This window comes from Arctopsyche grandis, chromosome 10, assembly GCF_051622035.1.
Source record: "Arctopsyche grandis isolate Sample6627 chromosome 10, ASM5162203v2, whole genome shotgun sequence".
Lineage (NCBI taxonomy): Eukaryota > Metazoa > Arthropoda > Insecta > Trichoptera > Hydropsychidae > Arctopsyche > Arctopsyche grandis.
Genome location: NC_135364.1, coordinates 3966121 through 3988921, shown reverse-complemented (window position 1 = coordinate 3988921; position 22801 = coordinate 3966121). Strand labels below are relative to the sequence as shown.

The following is a 22801-nucleotide window of genomic DNA, read 5'->3' as shown; positions in this document are numbered from 1 at the left end:
GATATGTTTTTACCGAATTTCATTGAATTATTTAATAATGATGCGAATTTATGAAGATATTCTTTGTTGTGGACAAAACGATTCTCTTATCTTACATAATTAGTACTAAGAAAAGAATCATAAATTTTAAATAAAATAATTTTAATAACCAGCAGAATGAATAGTGATTAGCATATAATGCTATGAACAGAGTGGTCACAGATTCAAATCCCAGTGGTTTCTGCTGGCTTGACCTTGGATTTGCGACTCCAGGTCGATCGTTTCCTATTAAAGTTTTCCAATTTATGAAACGGTTCCAACAAAATGGCAACCTTACCCATTTTCTCGCAAATACCGAGTTTTCAACAATCTCGAATTTTGATGAATTGTATAAAATGCTGCAAATTTACAAATTTGACCAAAGATGTCTCTGCGGATATGAATTGATGTGTATTTATGTACTTTGTACAATACTAATAATACTCGTATCAAATGTACAATGTTTCTGGCTAGGAAGTCGCATTGGGGTTACCTGTTAAGTCTTCCTTGTATTAAAAAAATAAAATATGAATGACTGAAAAAAGCTGAAATGACGTCCCTGGTCCAAATTAAAATGATGATCGTTAACTATATACTTTTACTAGCCCACAAACAGCCCCTAGCCCCTAGTCATTTACAAAATGCACATTTCTGGTATAAATTAAAAAAATATATGTCAAACGGTAAAATATTTGTAAAACTAATCGTAAATAAACAAGCCGTAGAAATTTCATAATTTCTTCCAGCCACATTCTAAGATTAAAAAACTTCCACCGGTGAACTTTTCTACTAAAGCAGAAAGCAATCAAATTAAAACAAAATTTTCCCGACGGACAGAAAATATTTTAACATAATTTAATCGTCAAATTAAACTCGAACATTACAAAACAAAACCAAACGCGCAATTTGTATACGTCGCAGTTAAACTTGATCGACTATAAAGCTGGAAATACACGACTCACATACCGAGATACGTATATTACACATCCGCAATAAAACTGCAAATCGATCAACGTATAAAAATGACACAAACCCCCACAGACATACAAAGTATCTATCCAAACAAGGCAAAGCCGTGCAGTAACAACCGGAAATGCACAAAAGCTCCTTGCAATGCAACGCCAAACCGGATGCACCAAATCCTTATTTCGATACAAAGAATTCAATCCTGTCTCCGCTCCTGCATACGAACATTGTACATATGAGCAGAACACGATAAAATTAATACTAAAAAAAAATACACGGTTGCATACGAGATTGCATCGTTTCTTGAAGATTCGCTCGAATGCAACGTAATTGAAAAATGTCTCGAGCGCAGCAAGCACTTAACACCATGCTGTGAAACTTAACTGGTCTTATGGGATGTGAGATACCCCCTGTGAGAGTTTCTCAATAATGGACTTATAAGAGCACGAACGATTACGTTGACTATTCATGTGGATTCAGAGTGCATTGTTTGAATCGCCGTGCAATTATCTACGTTGCACAATTTAAATGCCCTCGACTGTACATGCATATCTTTTATTTATAAGCTTTTACAAATGTTATTTTACATATAAAGTTTACCTTTAAAAATGCACAAAGCGTATGTAATGTAGTGTGCTATTTGAATAACCATGTTTAATATTCTGTTGCTGATATAAATTGAGATAAATTGAGGATAGAACAAATATTATTCTTAATTTAACCTGAACGCATGGAAACGAGAAGGTATATTTCAAAATAAAATACATAGTATGATTGATAGCTTAGTTATTTCATATTATTTTAGCAGAATATTCGAATAAATATCTATGTAGAGATAAGCAAAATGAAATAGAATTGGACACTGATTTAATGTAAACAGTAATATTAGCATTTTATTACGTAATACAAAAGGATGAGTTTAGTTTAGTTTAGTTTAACCCTCCCTCCCAATTTTTATGTTTTTCGTAATAACTATGTGGTTTTCAAAGCTATTCACCCTATATGTCTTGTATTACTAGAATGAACTACAAGAAATTTATTTTAATAGATTTTGTATGATTTAGAAAAGGGGTACATCGTAAAAAAATACATTTATACATTTCTACGTTCCAAAGTATGATTTGAATGCGGTAGCGATAAGTCATATTTTTGACTGTTCACTTGCATATTCTTGTTGATCGATGAATCAATGCGAGAGAAAGAGACAGCTATATTTTCGTAAGCTATTGTTTTCGTCGCTTTTGGCGCGTGGCTATTGAGTCATGCAGTCGCCTGTTGGCCTTACTTATGTGCGTTTGCGTGTTGATGCTTGTCGTTATTTTTTAATACAAAAATAGTCAAAAACATGCTATAGGACTAAAACTTTTTATGTTGATGTATAAAATGATTAATAAGAAATATATTGAACCCATTTTTATTGAGAAAAGCTGTATTTTGATTAAAAAATACTGGGGTCTTACTCGACCTCGGTTCGGGACACTTGCTCGATCTCGACGCTCCGTCCTTCAAAGGTTAATAAATTTGCCAAATTTATCATCAATTTTTCGAATTGTGCGAATTTATGCGAATTGAATTTATATGCAAAAAAATGAACTTCAATATACATATGTAGATTTACATATTATTTTTTAATATTATGTACATTAAATTTATATAACCAAAAAAAATCGTTTAATGTAACGATATTTATATTATAATAAGATTAATATAAGTGATTAACATTTTATATAGTTTTATATATAAAAATAAATAAAATAAGTCTCCCATATATCTGCCGCACTTTTATATATAACGCGCAAAATACGCATTTATGCAACACATAGTGAACAAATATACTGATTTAAATTTGTCAATGTAAATCTACAGATATAAAACAAGTGTTGGCATGGTACACATCTATCGTCAGTGTATGTGAATTTTTCCAGGGCCGCCCGCAATGTACCGGTAGCCCGGGGGCGGCAAAGTCGTAAACTGGAAAGTTATGTGCTTCGCGCACACACGAATAATTCTATCTACAATGACGTATTTTCACAGTTTACAATATAGACGTAATAAATAAGTACCCATTGACGTATTCACATAATGAAATGCATGAGTACATATTTTTAAGAAGTCGATGTATGCATTCAGTTGTGGGTGTACGTGTATTAGAATCAATTTCGAACGTGCAGCATTCGCGTCTATTCATAAATATTGCATGTGGAGGAAAATTCGCGAAAAGAAGTCACGGATACGGTCGCCATAAAATAATGCTACACCGTATGTGAGTTTTTCTATTGTTTCATCTTCTTGTCGTACGTTTTATGAGCATTTTCCGCATGTCGTATTTTCAGTGCATAAAAAATATCCACGTACACAATGTATCAATATGTTATATGGGCGTGTTGTACTTTTTGAAAATGTATGGAAATTTTCACTTTTGATCAATATTGTAAATATTTTTGATTGATTTTACACTTAAAGAGCTTTCAGCGAACACCATGATGAGAATTTAAAAAAATTAAATACTAAATTAATACATTGAATCGTTCGAAATCAATGTTATCCATTTAACAGCGTAAGTGAACCAATGATAAGATATTAAAGTTTTCAAATTTTCTGAAAATGGTAATACAAAACAGCTTTTATTTTATTTTATATTTATAGCCAGCAGTAAAGCTCAATGGTAGCGTGTATGTTTAGCACCAAGTGATCAGTGGGTTCGATCCGCTATACTACTGGTTAGATTTGGGAGTATTTGTGACTCCAAATCGATCGTTTCTTATCAGAGTTTGCCAATTTTATCTGATCATTGTTTAAACGGTTCCTCAAAATAGGCTAAAAATCATCTTTCCTGTTGTCATAAATCTTCTGTATTTATTGTATGTACATTTTGTAAAAAATATTTACAAAATCTAAATCCATAGATGTCTCAATGGATTAATTCTGTAATTAATTAATTAATTAATTGTTATTTCATGTTCTTCAGCTTCTGGAAATACAGTCATTTATGTAAAAATAAAATGCTGCATTGTTTGTAATTAATTGTCCAGGAAGGCGCATTGGGGTCTTCCTGGTATATTTATATCTATGTTATAAAAAAAATAATAAAATAAATAATATATTCATATACCAGAAATGCCTAACAGAAATCTCAATGTGCCCTTCTGACCAAATAAAAACATCGATAAACAATTTAACGCAGCATCGTAGAGACATATATGAACAAATTTGACAAACATTATTATATATCAGTAAATTCAAAGTGCTATTAGCTCGATTTTTTGCGAGGAATAGGAAAGGTTACCAATTTATTGGAACCGTTTCAACGAAATCAAATAAATTGGCAAACTCTGATAAGAAACGATTGACCCGGAGTCACATAACCAAAGGTCAGGCCAGAGAATAAACTCATGACCACTCGGTAGAAAGTATTACACGCTGACCACTGAGCTATGTTGCTGGTTTTAGCATTTATTATATTAAACATTGTAAGAAATTTAGATACGAAATTAAATTCATTAATTTTCTAAACGCATTTATATTATTAGTATGTAAGTAACTCGTTCAAGTTTTCTGATAAAAAGTTAAGATTTTTTACACCTACTTTGAAGAAAAGGTATAATGTTACCAGTGAACAACTAATGTGAAGGAACAAAGTAAATTTTCTAAAGTAAAATCTTGTTACAACTTTTCTTCACTGGAGACATCGACGCGCTGTTTTTATATAATATATTTCAAAGTTGTAATTTACCCTTAGAAAAGTTTTCGAATTTCATTCCGTTTAATTCTTTCAACATTCACATTACACAAAGTACACAATTTTACATTCTATACTTACAGAACAACATTACACCATAATGAAGGGGAGTTAAAACGAGCCAGTGAACGAACGAACGTTGCGAAGATTAATGTTGCATTTCCAGGATGCACATTCCACATTATCCATCATATTCGCTAAATTTAACATCGCCACATCCACGTTTTCGTTTTTCCGCACAATTTCAAAATTGATCACCGTCGTATCTCGCCGGCGTTTATTAATATACAATACGTACTAAACCCTCGACGAAATGAGTACTCGGCCGAGCAATTTTAAAAACTTTTTCCCCCGCCAATGATATTTCTGCTCGGTCTTATTTTTACGCATATATCCCTCGTATTAATATTTTACGATGCCTTCATCCCTGCTCTTTCTTCAGCGTCGCCTTCAGGAGTAAGGCGTATAAAATACAGCATCGCTGCAAATGACGGCGAAAATAAATAAAAAAAGAAATCGAAAATTTTTACGTAAGCCGCGTCGAGCCCTATCGAAAGTTATTAGAGCCTATTAAAAGTTTTTTGAGGTCGTATTAAAAAGTTACCGTGTTACCCAATATACTGAATGAGACTTTATGTGTCTGCCCCGAAGTTATATTATAGTAACAGATGTGTAGATCGTGTAATTTGAAATTAATCTGAAAACTGAGGTTAAACCGAAGTTCTACGCTAGTTACAATATTTTTCTTAATATATGTATATAATTTCGAGATGAGTTTACATCATATGTATTATATAATATATAATATAGCTATTCTGCCTGCGTGTTATAATGCTCGCCGTACTATAATAGTCGTTTTGATTCGACATACATATGTATATACGTCACAGCTAACACACTGCCAACAAAATGTACGAATAAAATAACGAAAGAAAAAAACTTCTACATATATGTATATACTGTTCGCTACCAATGTTTCCTCTAAGCAATTCCACAATCCTCTGAGCATTTAGCGCCATCTATTGAAAATGTATTAAATTAATTAATTTTTCTATTGTTTATATGTATGTAGGTAGTTTTTACCATTTTTTTTTTCATATTAAACAATTAAATATATATATATATATATATATATATATATATATATATATATATATATATATATATATATATATATATATATATTAAATTAAATATATTTAAAAGATATTCGAAAAAAATTCGACCGCGTGCGGATCAAACACAGGGCTAACACATTTCCTTTCATTTTTTTTTATTTAATAACTTAATATGCCATGCGATGATATTTCATCAGGTACAAAATTATTATAGTTAATGCGAATATTTTTATTAGCCAACAGTATGACTCGGTGGTTGCGTTTATATTGAGCACCAAGAGATAACCGAGTTCGATCCCGTGCTAATATATAATGCTGCTGGTCAGACTTGGCTATTTGTGACTCCAAGTCGATCGTTTCCTATCAGAGTTTTCCAATTGATCTGATTTCATTGTTGAAACGGTTCCTCCATCAAAATTGGCAAAAACCATTCTGCCCACTAAGCCACCAATATCTGAATTTGATTTATGTACAATATGTAAAAATTTAAGTACAAGTCTAAATCCATTAATATCTCTAAGGATTAATTGATTAAATAAGTAATAGTTAGTTTCGTGTTCTTCAGCATGTCGAAATTCAGTGATTTATATAATAAAAAATCCTGCAATGTTTGTAACTGGCTAGGAAGGTGCATTGGGGTTTACCTGTTAGGCCTTTCTGTACTATAATTCACTACATTTTTAGAAATAAATATTTATTATCATATTTTACATAGATATATACCAGGAAGGCTTGACAGAAAGACCCCAATGCCCCTTCCTGGACAATTAATTATAAACAATGCAGCATTTTTACTATTACATAAATCACTGTATTTCCAGAAGCCGAAGAAGACGAAATAACAATTAATTAATTAATCACAGAATTAATCCATTGAGACATCTATGGATTTAGATTTTGTACATAATATTTACAAATTATACACAAAATAAATACAGAAGATTTATGACAACAGGAAAGATGATTTTTTCCAATATTGAGAAACCGTTTCAACAATGATCAGATAAAATTGGCAAACTCTGATTGGAGTCACAAACACCCCCAAATCTAACCAGCAGTATGGGGGATCGAACCCACTGATCACTCGGTGCTAAACATACACGCTACCATTAAGCCATACTGCTGGCTAGTATTTTTATTATTTATTATTTTTTAAATATATTCATATTTAAAAACGAATTAATTTACTCGCTTTCCAGAGATAGTATAGTACGACGGAAATGTTGTATATATAATATATGGAGTTCGTTTTTAACATTGACGAGCTGTAGGCAATATTTTACTGTCGAAAAGCAATTTAACTTTACAAGAGACAGTCTCCGAAAAGAAATTTAGTATGAAATTGTTAAAAAGAGCCAACTTTACTTTCGAGCGACTAACTCCATATCTAACGCTTGTTTCTAACAAAATTTGCCTCTGCGGAATAAAACTCGAAATTTACACGTGCATATATTTTCTTTCAGATTCCGAGGTCGAGGATTTGGGCGAGCATCATCAGCGATACAAGCCAGACTCCCTAGGAGCCCTCTGCAGGGCCACCAGATTTTCCGAGGCCGAAATCAAAAAGATTTACAGAGGATTCAAGGCTGAGTGTCCTACAGGAGTGGTCAAAGAGGACACCTTTAAGCTCATATATGCGCAATTCTTCCCGCAAGGAGGTCAGTATGTTCAAAACCCGAACTCCTCTCCCTAAATATACAATTCAAAAATCAAACTGAAGACTTTTACTCATTCGAAATATTTTTTACTAACGCTTGTGTTGAAATTTTTACAATCGTACAAATAAATCGTAATTTTACGATCGAATTTCGAGCGTAAATCAACTGAAGTACATTAAATTTGAACGGCGATTCGTATAATATGTTTCAGGTTTTGATTATAAATCTTGAATGTCTTTGGAAATAGCGTTTTTATTTTCAAGTGTGAACACTCTTATGTAAGTGAGGCAATTTATGATTTGTTTTCATGCTGTTTAAAAGTGAATTTACTATATATTTTTAATTCAAACGTTCAAAGATAGAACTTTTTATAAAGAAAAAGTCAAATAAGAAAAGTTTTTCATATGAATCATATCGTACAAATTATTCAAAGTGATCTCAAACACGTGATATTGATCGATTTTTTGCTTAGCTTTTCATAAATATTTATTTTGAACGACAATTTAAATTATCTCGGATATATTTTAACACTATGTACATATGTACATATGTATTTCACTTTCAACTTTAAAAATTGTTCATTAATAATTAGACACGTTAATGTGCTTAATCATATCACTAATAAAATATAAATAAATTTAACAAATGTTAATTAAACAGCTGATTGCTAAATTCTTGCACACGAATGAAACAGCTGAATGAACAATTAACCAATTAATTCACTTTTATTTCACATATTTTAGTCAGAAATAATAAAGTTTTCATTCTAAAATACTAAATTAAATTTAATATATCATATTAACTTTCACATACAATACTCAAAGTGTATAGTAACGCAATTAAGTAATACAGTGCTTGCGAACTTTTACATCATCAATTTTCCGAATTTTCCGACCAACGGAACAAGTCAACGTGGAGTGTATCAGAAAAGTCAACGTGCAATCTCAGGTAAGTCAATCTTTATTATTTTTATTACAACTTCTAGACATACATAACTCCCTCGCGGTTCCTCCAGAATCTCCCAAACAGGCCTGTGTGACTTTGGCATACTTGTGCGATCTCCTTGTACCGAGTTTCGGGTGGAAACGTTTTGTTTTTTGTTGTTTTGCCATTTAATACCCAAAACTTTTTGTACTTGCTAGTCTCAAAGCGGGTGAAAGTTACCGGATACGCCTTTAAAAATTCAGTTCTTATCACGTGACTGTCTCTGAACTAACGCGTAAAACTTTAATGAGTTCTTAGCACGTACGTGCGGTTATTTTTCACGGACCTCAACGTGTTAACTTCGAATACTCACCCATACGGATAGTATTCCAATCACACTAAACGTAATATTTCCCCTTTTTTATTACATTTTTTCGACTATCTAGTAACAAAACGACTTTTTTATGCCTTCTTCGAATTAATTTACGAATGAAACGAGCTTTTCGATATCATGTCATTGTTTTGAGCAATTAACCTTTGAAGGACGGAGCGTCGAGATCGAACGAGTGTCCCGAACCGGAGTCGAATAAGACCCTAGTATTTTTTAATCAAAATACAGCTTTTCTCAATACAAACGGGTTCAATATATATCTTATAAATCATTTTATACATCAACATAAAAAAAGTTTTAGTCCTATAGCATGTTTTTGACTATGTATTAAAAAATAACGACAAACATCGAAATACTGACTCAATAGCCACGCGCCAAAAGCGACGAAAACAATAGCTTACGAAAATATAGCATGTTTTTGACTATTTTTGTATTAAAAAAATGACGACAAGCATCAACACGTAAACGCACATAGTTAAGGCCAACAGGCGACTAAAAGACTCAATAGCCACGCGCCAAAAGCGACGAAAACATTAGTTTACGAAAATATAGTTGTCTCTTTCTCTCGCATTGATTCATCGATCAACAATAATATCCAAGCGAACAGTCAAAAAAATGACTTATCGCTACCGCCTTTAAATCATACTTTGGAACGTAGAAATGTATAAATGTATTTTTTTACGATGTACCCCTTTTCTAAATCATACAAAATCTATTGAAATAAATTTCTTGTAGTTCATTCTAGGAATACAAGAAATATAGGGTGTATAGTTTTGAAAACCACATAGTTATTACGAAAAATGTAAAAATTGGAGCACTTGCATACCCCACTTCGGTGAGGGAGGGTTAAAACAATGACAAGGAAATATTATTTCCCATCGATGTAATGTCCTCGGATTTAATTCCCAAAGGAGAAAGTTGCTCCCTAATTAGTCCGCAAACTAAGCTCTGTACTCAGGTTGACCAATTAGTAATACAACATAATATTTCTGTGTTTCAACTTCAAAGGAGAAAATCAGTGAACCGAATTGTATACCTCATATTTTCTATCGTGTATTGAATTCTAACTTGAATTGAATTGCCCGGCATTGATCGTGCAGGTAAAAGTTGAAAAATGTTTAAAAACTAGCCTCTTCTATATTTTGTTTATAAAATTAAGACAATATATAAAAAATAAACGTATATAAAAATCATAATTGAGAAATCACCAATTCTCTCCGTAAACTTTAATCATGAGTATGGCAAAGTGCTCAATCTGCCATAGCGAGAGGGGAGCGAAAGGGGAAAAAACAACCAGAACAGTGTGGACAAATGCGACAGTGTGGACGATAGATGTCACTGTCGAAAGATGCATTCTTTTCAATCGTGTCTATTACGATTATTTTTCACCTTCGTAATGGTGTACGTCATTTCCACTTATATTGATGACCAAACCGAGAAAAATGGCAAAAGTTTGAAAACGATCGGATAAGAACCCAACCCAACACTTCGTCACACGACAAAATTGATTCTGAACTAAGAAGAGGTTAGTAATTAATAAAAATAGGTTTGGTTAGATTTATAAGGCTAAAAATTAAACTTTTCCAGAAAAATCTGTTCTCTAAACTAAATGTACAATTAGATAGTTGTATAAATTCCTCAATTCTAAATTGAAAAGTGTAGATTTGCGTACTGGAAAAATAACGGGATAATATTTTTGACACGGCTGTAAAATAAATTACACGACAAATGTCAAAACGACATTTAATGTCAAATCAACATCTCTAAAATAGATCGCACGACAGAATCGGGGTCCTCACGGCAAATAAAACGTCAAACGGGTTGCCAGTAACAAAAATAAATTTTAGGTTATGATGCATTTGACAGTTTGATGAAATTTCGGTTTTTTATGGAAATTATATTATCAGGAAAAATACTTAATTATGACATGCGTATTTCACAGTGAAATTATAACAGCGGTTAGAATATATTTTCACTGTCGTTTCAGTGAAATCATAACCACTTTTATTCATTTAAGATTAAATTGTTGGGGTTGGTATTATTTAAAGGTTAGGTTAGGTTAGGTTAAGTTAGGGTTGGCCCTATTCATTTAAAATGAGGTTGTTAGGGTTGGCAGTACGTTGTAAATTCATTGGTGGGTACATTTTAAATTCACTATCAAATTTTATTTTTGTTACTGGCAACCCATTTGACGTTTGATTTGCCGGGCGGACCCCGATTCTGTCGTGCGAGCTATTTTAGAGAGAAGCACTCTTTTTATTTGCAGGGCGAAATATTTTAGACATGGTCATTTGCATATTATGTTGTGATAAATGACTAATTAGTCTGGAAATAAGGCTATACTGCCGGGCCGATAAATGGTACCCAAAAACAAACAGATTTGACACTCTTCTTATGTAGTAGTATGTAGTAGAAGGAAATAAAAGCATTTCGATTTAATGATGTGAAAAAAAAATGTTTCACAAAAGTGACTTATTTGATATTCTTACAAGGAATAAATAGCCTTTCAAGAAATAAATCAATAAAATTTTAATATAATATATTTAGTTTTTACATACCTCCTTTACATTTCACTTGCGATTACAATTCAGGAAAAAGTTTGCCTCTTATCCGATCTTTTTCATACTTTGCCATATTGCTCATTTTGGTCATCAATATAAGTAAATGGATCCACCGCCATTACGATGGTGCAAAAATATCGTGTAAGACGCGTTTGAAATTTGAATTTCTGAAAAGTGCCTGACGTCTATCCAGTTTTTATTTTTAAACATAGATGGCGGTAGTAAAATAAAATTATTGATATTTTTATTCAAAATAATAATTCACGAAAAATTACTATTACTTACTATTTCATCTGAAAGTTAAGTCTCCACTCAATTGATTGAAAATGATGTCGAATTTTCCTACTCTCAATTCAATGCCTTTATTGTATTCCGTATCAATATCAAAACAGGTCAACGAGCATACAAGTACTATTGATATGAATACGTATTGTGTAGCATACACATTGATTATCCCAGCATTCAGAGCTCATATGTACTTATTTGAAACATTCATACAATAGTATATTTGTATAATACTTACAGATAAGTCTTTATGTAATTTAATTACATTTGCCGCGCACGTACCAAACAGTAATGAGGAAAAATTGTTCGCTTTCTCTTTGCGCGGAAAATTTTCTAGAGTTAAAAAAATATAAAGTAGAAAGAAGTGAAGGAGACGCGAGGTATTTCTCTTCCTAATCCCATCAGCCTACGCTAATAAAGGGAGAATAAGGGTGGGTTTTGTTAACTTGCGCTCGAAAGCTTTTCCCTGGTTTGCAACTTATTTTCTTCTTAATGGGATACTCGGATCAAACATTGTAGAACCTTTTCTTACCTACCTACTCCGTAGTATATTCTTATCAAGTTTTCGGCGTCTAAAATTCTTCTAAAGTCTGCCGAATTACTCCCCAAACAACCCCACCTCGTTGGGAAAAAGCAAAAAATAATCTTAAGCAGTATAGACGAGGTATTTTGCATATGTATCTTTCCCCGGGTGTATGATATATGACAGAAGCGAAATATTAAATGAAATATATAAAGTATTTACGTACACAATGTACTGAGAAAATCTTTGGATGGGGTAGTTTTTATCTCAATATTAAAAATATAATACATACAAGTGCATAATTTAAAATAAAAATCTTAAGCAAAGTCCAATGAATGACTTCAACACTTTCTACATTAGCAAAAATCTTGCTACACTTTAAAGCACTAGGGTTTTTCCCGTTAATATTGCAACGGTTGGTTGTTATTTATTTCAAGGAACTGCAATCAATATACATAAGGTATGTGCAATCTGCATAGCTTCGTCAGTGACCCAGTTCCTGTTACTTCTTCTTTCGTATGCAAATAAAAATAATCTGTTTTCGACTTCCATTTACAATTATTTCAAACTTCAAAGCTAGGGGTTACAAAAAAATGCCCCAAAGAAAAATCTGGTTTTCGGTTTTTATTCAAACTATGTTCTTTTAATAATATTTTATTGGTTTATGACCTGGTCTTCGTCTATTACTAAATTTCAAAGCCACCGCTAAGTGCTGTACCTTTTTTTGTTGTTCAAAGAAATATGCGCCTTTTCCCTAAGAAAGTTTGGACATACACTTTTTATTTTTTGATCTTTCATAGAAATTTGAAACTCATAATTGTTAGTTTTGAGGAAAAACTGATTAATTAAAGAAAACCTTAAAAAGCCGATTGATCGAGCTAAAAAAGTCGGTTTTCGGTTTTTTGAGAAATTGTCAAATGCCGGCTTTTCGGTTTCGGTTTAAGCCGGTTTGGAAGCCCTACATCAAAGCTAATGGACTTCATTTCAAAACTAACTGCTATATAGGCGACAGACTTTTGGCCGTATGGACAATTGGCCGACGAACACTATGCCGAATGACGCTTGGCCGAACGGACATTAGACCGACGGACGTTTGCCCGAATTAAATTGTTTATTGTTAAAACTTATCAAAAATATCACATTTTAATGAGGTCGATGTGATTTCTGAAAAAGGTATCTGTTTTCAATGAGTTTTGAGTAATTTCGATACACAATCGGCCAAATTTCCGTTCGGATAAGCGTCCGTCGGCCTAACGTCCGTCGGCTAATTTTCCGTAAAATACAGACATTCCTACGCTTTCTAGAAAAAAGTTAATCTTAAATACTTTAAGCCCATTTTTTATACATAAGTACTAACAATTACAAACATTATACAAATACATTTATATTGTTATACAACACCATAGAGACATCTATGGACACATTTAATACACATGAAATTTCTACAAGAAATACATATATCTTACAGAGTATGTAGGTGGGTAGCATAATTATGATAATCAATGAATTCGAGATGCTATAAACTCGTATTTATGAGAAATAGAGATAGGATGTTACTTTGGTGGAACCGTTTCAACAATGAAATCAGATAAATTGGCAAACTCTGATACAAAGCGATTGATCTGGAGTCATATATATCCAAGGTCTGGCCAGCAACACTGGTCCAGGGATTGAACCCATGATTCATCAGCAGAAAACATTACACACTAACCACTGAGCTATTTTGCTGGTTAATATTATAATCAAATATTTCCACAATCTAACAAACCACCATGAAATTTTCGGCGGAATTTTCCTTGACCTGACGGAAACTTGGATCGTCATCTTGTATTTCTATTTATTTATTTTACATATTTTTGCCACAGTGACATAATAAAATACTCTAACTCGTCACTGTGACCTGACATATAAGCATAATACAAATACTGTATATAAGAATTAGCGAGACATCTATCTTATAGATAATACATTTTTGAAATCATATTCAAATAGTGGTGACATAGCGGGTAGGATGGTTTTTGCCAATTTGATGGAGGAACCGCTTCAACAATGAAATCAGATAAATTGGCAAACTCTGATAGAAAACGATCGACTTCGATCACAAATATCCAAGTCTGACCAGCAGCATTAAAGATTATACTTCGATATTTTATTTTTAATCGCAGTAAGCTCACGGGATCAAAATCGGCGATCTCTCGGTGCTTAGTATCAACGCAACCTATTATTATTAATGTAGATAGTTGTATTGGTGTGTGATATATTTTTCGTGGGTATTAAATACTTCAAAAGTAATTATTTCAAAAGTAAAAGTAATCATCCAGCCTATCTATCTTTTTGATTCACAGATTATATTTAATACTGTATTAAATAAAGATTTAAGCATAATTAAATTAATTCTGAAAGAATCGGTTTGTTTTATCAAGAAACTCCATCAATCAAGAAGCAAAAGTTATCATTTGTATTTAAAAAGTTTTTTGAAAACGCTAATGAAAATTCATTTGTGACATTCAATTAACTTTGAGGTTGAATAAAAACCGTCTAATGGTTTATTAAATTAATAAAAATATATATTTTATTTAAAAAATGATCATATTGTATTAAATATGTGAATTTTTTCCAAACATTATACCTATTTTAACTAAAATATAATGCAATACAACAAGAAAACATAACATATTACGAGCTAATTTAAGATTGCATGCAGAATCTTTCAATTTTGATATTGCTAAGCGTTTTAAAACGTAAGTAAATTTAAATTTTGTATCCTTAATATACATACATACATATTATCTTCCATAATATGAGCTCTTAATCGACTATTTCACATACTACGCGTATAATAAACGTAATTAACAGTAAATTTCAAATGAAAAACCACTCTTGTGTGTAAAATTATATATATTTTTCGGTTGACGTAACATACGATTCTTTTGTGTCGTCGAGCTTTTATATTATATTAAAATGAATTTTGTAGAGCTTTTAATGAACACCCGCAAATTAACTACACATTGAACAGCTGTATGAAAATTGGCAATTTATCACGTCAAACTGTCCGTTTTTCGGGTTTAAAGACTTGCGAAATTTATGTGTAGATTTTTGTCACTTTGATAGTCCAAGTCGATAGCGAAAGTGTTATGAAATATGTTGACAAAAATCAAAGAAGTGTCAAAGATTTACCGTTACAGTCGGGTAGGCTTTGGTCATAACAACTATGTTTATCGATCAACATTTTAACATTCACTATTAACACTATGACTGAATTAATAATAATAAAAAACGTCATTACGTTAATGTGTTCATAAAGTTGTATATAAAATTATTATTTTGAATAAAAATACCAATAATTTTATTTTACTACCACCATCTATGTTTAAAACTAAAAACTGGATAGACTTCAGGCACTTTTCAGAAATTCAAATCTCAAACGCGTCTTATGGTCCGTACGCACCAAACCAACGACGATTTTGGGCCAACTTTTAAAACCAGTAGCGTACAAAATATCGAAATAAAAATTAAATAAAAAAATTGAAATTAAATATCAAAATTAAGCTAACGAGCGAGATTGAGCTAAAATTAGACCATCGTTGATGTTTTGAATTACAACAATGTTTTGAATTACGACAAAACGCATTACAACCAGAGAAATATTATAATTACGAGCGAAAAAAACCTTGTTATTGTTTCTTATAAGTCGTCACGATACACTACTGTGTTTCCCCCTTCGGAAATATTTAACCAACGAAGATTTTGGGCCAACTTTTAAAACCAGTAGCGTACAAAATATCGAAATAAAAATGAAATAAAAAAATTGAAATTAAATATCAAAATTAAGCTAACGAGCGAGATTGAGCTAAAATTAGATCATCGTTGATGTTTTGAATTACAACAATGTTTTGAATTACGACGATATTTTTTTTATTTTTTATTTATTTATTTAACATATTAGCCACAGTGACATTACAGAGATCTCCAACGCTTCGCTGTGGCCGGTCATTCAGTAATAATAACATGATAACAGTAATAATAACTTATAATAATAACAATATTAACACAACATCATTAAAATCATAAAATCATAAAAAAAAGAAAAAACATAGATAAAGTAATAACAATCATTAATATTTATAATAGGCAAAATCAACCACTGGCATTCCTCAACAACCACTCAACCAGATTAGTATATTTTATATTGAAGAGGTCAATTTCACCAGAAATCCTGTTAAGCAGATATATCGCTCTAGATATAGGAGCCGTTGACAACATATTTGTGCGAGCCACAGGAGGAACAAACAAATCACGATTTCTCAAGTCCCTGAATTTACAAGGGGCATTAAACCTAAATTCCTTTAGAACCTGACGATTGTGTATTATCCCATTCAACAGCTTAAAAAAGTGTCTTCCCAGTAACATATTCCGACGAGACTCTAATGAGTTGAAACCTAACGCCCCTAATAGGAATGCACTAGGATATAGCCAAGGATAATAACCACACTGTTTCAAATAAAGATATCTGAGAAACCGTTTTTGGATTCTCTCAATCTTCAATGAATGAGTTATATGGGTAGGATTCCATATAATAGAAGAAAATTCTAGAATACTACGTACTAAAGATTCATAAAGAATTTTAAGCACCAACGTACTCTGGAAAGATTTGCTAACTCTTAGTAAGAATCCCAGCATTTTTGTTGCACGCAATCAAATATTGTCTTGTGTCGTTTAAATTGAAAATTATTCGAGAACAAGACCCCCAAATCACAATATTCATCTACAAACTTTAATTCAACACCACTTAGGCGATATGGATAAATCAAGCGATTTGAAGATCTTGTCACATTGAGAACACAGCATTTTTGAATGCTAAAAAATAATTTATTATCGACAGACCAACTTGACAGCGCATCTAAGTCCAATTGGAGAAGGGCTGCGTCACTATGAGACTTAACTGTCATAAAAAGCTTAAGGTCATCGGCGAATAAAAGATAGTCTGAATACTTAATTATTTTTGAGATGTCATTAATGTAAATTAAAAAGAATCATGCACAGAGTCGTCAAGCCAGGTTTCCGTTAGTACCAGGATGTCAGCACATTGAATAGCCGAGTTAGAACCTAATTCATCCAGTTTAGATTTAAGGCCTCGTACATTTTGATAGAAAATGCTTATATTATGCATTACAACCAGAGAAATATTATAATTACGAGCGAAAAAAACCTTGTTATTGTTTCTTATGTCGTCACGATACACCAATGTGTTTCGCCGTCGATGAAATATTTAACAAAAAAAATGTCGGTGATTTGTCAAAGGGTTTTTTTTTCTTTTGTCGAAATAAAATTAATAATCACACATTATCCGATAAATTTTACCTCTGAGATGGATTTAATTATTTGATTTATTTCGACGAGAGAAACAATTGAAGACAAAAAAATTTCCTTTGATTAAACCGACAACGTCTCGGGTTGAAGACATCGCTCGGTCACCCATACTAACACATAATATATGCTCAGTAGCTGCGCATTACGGGGAAGTAAAAATAATAATTCATTGATTTTTTTTTCGATCTTAGTGCGTATCTACGTAAGTCAAAACATCTTCGACAAACAAAAGTCGAGGATTATCTGTATATTATCTGTATGTATGATTGTTGATGATCTAATTTTAGGTCAATCTCGAAAATTTATTTAAATTGGGCATGTTCTGTTTTAACTTTCAATATTTTATTTTAATTTTAATATATTGATTATAATTTTATTTTGATATTTGAATTTAATTTTAATATAATAATAATATTTTTAATTTTGATATTTAATTTCAATTTTTAAATTTAATTTTTATTTCGATATTTTGTACGCTACTGGTTTAATCCTGCTGGTTAAATCGTTGGACCAAATTCGTCGTTGGTTTGGTCCGTACGCAGCATTACACGATATTTTTGCAACATTGTAATGGCGGAGGATCCATTTACTCATATTGATGACCAAAATGAGCAATATGGCAAAGTATGAAAACGATCGGATAAGAGGCAAACTTTTTCCTGAATTGTAATCGTAAGTGAAACGTAAAGGAGGTATGTAAAATATATATCTGAGATAATGAGAACCAACATATAAAGCAAATTTTATAAAATATAGAGTGAAAAATAAAAAGTTATAGGCGTTTAAACAATTAAAATCTGACATAGCGAGAGGGTGGCGAAAAGGTGTGGATAAATACGGCAATATTGACAATAAACGTCACCGAGAACGATAATGGAGTATTTTCAAACGTGTCTACTACGATTATTTTTCACCATCATAATGGCAGATTTGATTTCCACATATATTGATGACCAAACCGAGCAAAATGGCAAAGTTTGAAAACGATCGGATAAGAGCCCAAATTTCGTCGGATGAAAAAATCGAAAGCGAAATAAGAAGAGGCTAGTAATAAAAAGCAATTAAAACGACGATGATGTACTCCCATAAAGTTGGGAAAACTATTGATTATATTATACTAGCTGTATTACCCGGCTTCGCTCAGTGTTTATAATATAAACCGCTTAAACATGACTAAGCTAATTTAATTAAAAAAAAAAAAAAATTAAAAAAAAATTTAAAAATTAAAAAAAAAAATAAAAAAAAAATAAAAAAAAAATCAAAAAAAAAAATTAAAAAAAAAATAAAAAAAAAATAAAAAAAAAATTTAAAAAAAAATTTTTGAAAAATCAAAAAAAAAAATCAAAATTTTTTTTTGCCTTCTAGGGCTTCGCCCTCGGCGCCCCCCTGAGCCTTTGCCTTCTAGGGCTTCGCCCCTCCACGCCCCATGAGCAATTGCCGTTTAGGGCTTCGCCCCCCTTAGTTAATGCCTTTTAGGGCTTCGCCCCTCCGCACCCCCATGATTAAATGCCGTCTAGGGCTTCGCCCCCCTTAGTTAATGCCTTTTAGGGCTTCGCCCCCCGCGCCCCCAAGATTAATTGCCGTTTAGGGCTTCGCCCCCCTTAGTTAATGCCTTTTAGGGCTTCGCCCCTCCGCGCCCCCATGATTAAATGCCGTCTAAGGCTTCGCTCCCATGATCAGTTGCCTTTTAGGGCTTCGCCCCCCACGCCCCCAAGATTAATTGCCGTTTAGGGCTTCGCCCCCCTTAGTTAATGCCTTTTAGGGCTTCGCCCCTCCGCGCCCCCATGATTAAATGCCGTCTAAGGCTTCGCCCCCATGATCAGTTGCCTTTTAGGGCTTCGCCCCCCGCGCCCCCAAGATTAATTGCCGTTTAGGGCTTCGCCCCCCTTAGTTAATGCCTTTTAGGGCTTCGCCCCTCCGCGCCCCCATGATTAAATGCCGTCTAAGGCTTCGCCCCCATGATCAGTTGCCTTTTAGGGCTTCGCCCCCCGCGCCCCCAAGATTAATTGCCGTTTAGGGCTTCGCCCCCCTTAGTTAATGCCTTTTAGGGCTTCGCCCCTCCGCGCCCCCATGATTAAATGCCGTCTAAGGCTTCGCCCCCATGATCAGTTGCCTTTTAGGGCTTCGCCCCCCGCGCCCCCAAGATTAATTGCCGTTTGGGGCTTCGCCCCCCTTAGTTAATGCCTTTTAGGGCTTCGCCCCTCCGCGCCCCCATGATTAAATGCCGTCTAAGGCTTCGCCCCCATGATCAGTTGCCTTTTAGGGCTTCGCCCCTCCGCGCCCCCATGATTAATTGCCGTCTAGGGCTTCGCCCCCCTTAGTTAATGCCTATTAGGGCTTGCGCCCCATGAGGCTGGGCCCCCCGGGCCCCCTTCGGGGCCCCACGGGGCTGCGCCCCTTGTGGCGCCCCCTTTTGAGCCCCATGGGGCTGCGCCCCATGAGGCTGGGCCCCCCGGGACCCCTTCGGGGCCCCACGGGGCTGCGCCCCTTGTGGCGCCCCCTTTTGAGCCTCATGGGGCTGCGCCCCATGAGGCTGGGCCCCCCGGGCCCCCTTCGGGGCCCCACGGGGCTGCGCCCCTTGTGGCGCCCCCTTTTGAGCCCCATGGGGCTGCGCCCCATGAGGCTGGGCCCCCCGCGCCCCCTTCGGGGCTTCACGGGGCTGCGCCCCTTGTGGCACCCCCTTTTGAGCCCCATGGGGCTGCGCCCCATGAGGCTGGGCCCCCCGGGCCCCCTTCGGGGCCCCACGGGGCTGCGCCCCTTGTGGCGCCCCCTTTTGAGCCCCATGGGGCTGCGCCCCATGAGGCTGGGCCCCCCGGGACCCCTTCGGGGCCCCACGGGGCTGCGCCCCTTGTGGCGCCCCCTTTTGAGCCTCATGGGGCTGCGCCCCATGAGGCTGGGCCCCCCGGGCCCCCTTCGGGGCCCCACGGGGCTGCGCCCCTTGTGGCGCCCCCTTTTGAGCCCCATGGGGCTGCGCCCCATGAGGCTGGGCCCCCCGCGCCCCCTTCGGGGCTTCACGGGGCTGCGCCCCTTGTGGCACCCCCTTTTGAGCCCCATGGGGCTGCGCCCCATGAGGCTGGGCCCCCCGGGCCCCCTTCGGGGCCCCACGGGGCTGCGCCCCTTGTGGCGCCCCCTTTTGAGCCCCATGGGGCTGCGCCCCATGAGGCTGGGCCCCCCGGGCCCCCTTCGGGGCCCCACGGGGCTGCGCCCCTTGTGGCGCCCCCTTTTGAGCCTCATGGGGCTGCGCCCCATGAGGCTGGGCCTCCCGGGCCCCCTTCGGGGCCCCACGGGGCTGTGCCCCTTGTGGCGCCCCCTTTTGAGCCCCATGGGGCTGCGCCCCATGAGGCTGGGCCCCCCGGGCCCCCTTCGGGGCCCCACGGGGCTGCGCCCCTTGTGGCGCCCCCTTTTGAGCCCCATGGGGCTGCGCCCCATGAGGCTGGGCCCCCCGGGCCCCCTTCGGGGCCCCACTGGGCTGCGCCCCTTGTGGCGCCCCCTTTTGAGCCCCACGGGGCTGCGCCCCTTGTGGCGCCCCTGGCGGGGCCCCATGAAACTACTCGCTTTGCGCCCCCGCGGGGGTGAATCCATTGAATCGAAAAAAACAAATCGGCGCCCATGAATCGAAAAAAAAAAAAAAATCGAATCACGTGTTCGATGACGTCACCGATCTACGGACGACGACGACGACCAAGGATATTTACATACAAAGTCTCTTTCCAAATTATAGATTAGATTATGTGCGTCGAATTAGTTTCAAAGCTGATAAAAACTTTCTAAATAAGTTGTTAAAACTTTCGGACGTCCGAAGAAAGAAGTTTGAAATGCTCTAATTAATCTTCCCTCGTCTCTTCGAGTTTTGTGGTCGGGCAGGGGGAGGGATTTATCCCCCGAAATATTGGTCTTCCGGTCGAAGATACCGAAAGCTGATTATACTATGTGGGTAAACTTCTCGCGCTTTAAAAGAATCACGAATTTCCAGTAAGAGCACACAATTCTAGCGGTGAAACGTCACTGGTGACAGTTGACGGGTTTCGTTTTAAGTCAGGTCTTAGTGCAGCTTCGTACATGTTGTTTACACTAGGATGAAATTTAATTCGAGCTAAAAGCTCAAGAAAACACTCACCGTGAATGCTCGCTTTAGAGCTCGAGAGCTTTTCGCAAATGCTCGGTGACGACTCTTCGCAAATGATTAGCTCCGAGAATCGCACATTAAATATTCAACAACACGTTTCGAAAATCGTATTACATTTAGCTGAGAGTCCTGCGCCTTGACATTTGAAAGGCTAATTTAAAAACATGTAGTTTTAAAGATAGACTGTATAAAAAATATATATGTATATACATTTAGCCAGCAGCGTGGCTCGGTGGTTTCATTGATACTAAGCAACAAAAGGTCCCAGGGTTCAATCGCGTGAGCAGACCGCGATTGAAAAGTATTTATTCTGAGTATAATCTTTAATGCTGCTGGTCAGACTTGAATATTAGTGACTCCAAGTCGATCGTTTCCTATCAGAGTTTACCAATTTATCTTATTTCATTGTTGAAGCGGTTCCTACATCAAATTGGCAAAAACCATCGTACCCACTATGTCACCACTATTTGAATATGATTTCAAAAATTTATTATCTATACATGGAAGTCTCACTTATTTTCTTATATTTGTTTTATTTTATTTTATATAGATATAAATATCCGGAAGGCATAACAGGTAGACCCCAATGCACCTTCCTAGACAATTAATTACAAACATTTTTATTACATAAATTGCTGTATTTCTAGAGGTTGAAGAACACGAAATTAACTATTAATTAATTAATCCATATATACATCTATGGATTTAGACTTGTACATAAATTTTTACATATTGTATTGTACATTTATTTTTTATTACATTTTATACCAGGAAGGCCTTACAGGTAAACCCCAGTGCGCCTTCCTGGCCAATTACAAACAATGCAGCATTTTTATTACACAAGTCGCTGAATTACGAGACACTGAAAACTCGCAAATTAATCATACTCAAATAGCCAATTTAATCGGGAACCGTTTCAACAATGAAATCAGAAAAATTGGCAAGCTCTGATAGGAAACAATTGACCTGGAGTCACAAATATCCAAGTCTGACTAGCAGCACTACAGATATACTCAAAAAATTTCTTTTCAATCGAGGTCAGCTCATGGGATCGAACCCGGTGCCTCTCGGTGTTAGGCAGAAGCTCAACGACCGAGCTATGCTGATGGCTAATCATGAATC

The 22801-nt window shown here is 35.7% G+C and overlaps 1 protein-coding gene across 1 annotated transcript in view; it reads left to right on the top strand.

Annotated features, from left to right (window-relative positions):
• The window catches only part of LOC143917652 (A-type potassium channel modulatory protein KCNIP1), a 42236-nt gene that overhangs the window by 9094 nt on the left and 10341 nt on the right, over nt 1-22801 (top strand). Inside the window, exon 2 of the mRNA XM_077439235.1 lies at nt 7305-7499. Within this exon, the coding sequence (XP_077295361.1) occupies nt 7305-7499 (195 nt within the window). The remainder of the gene's footprint in view (nt 1-7304; nt 7500-22801) is intronic.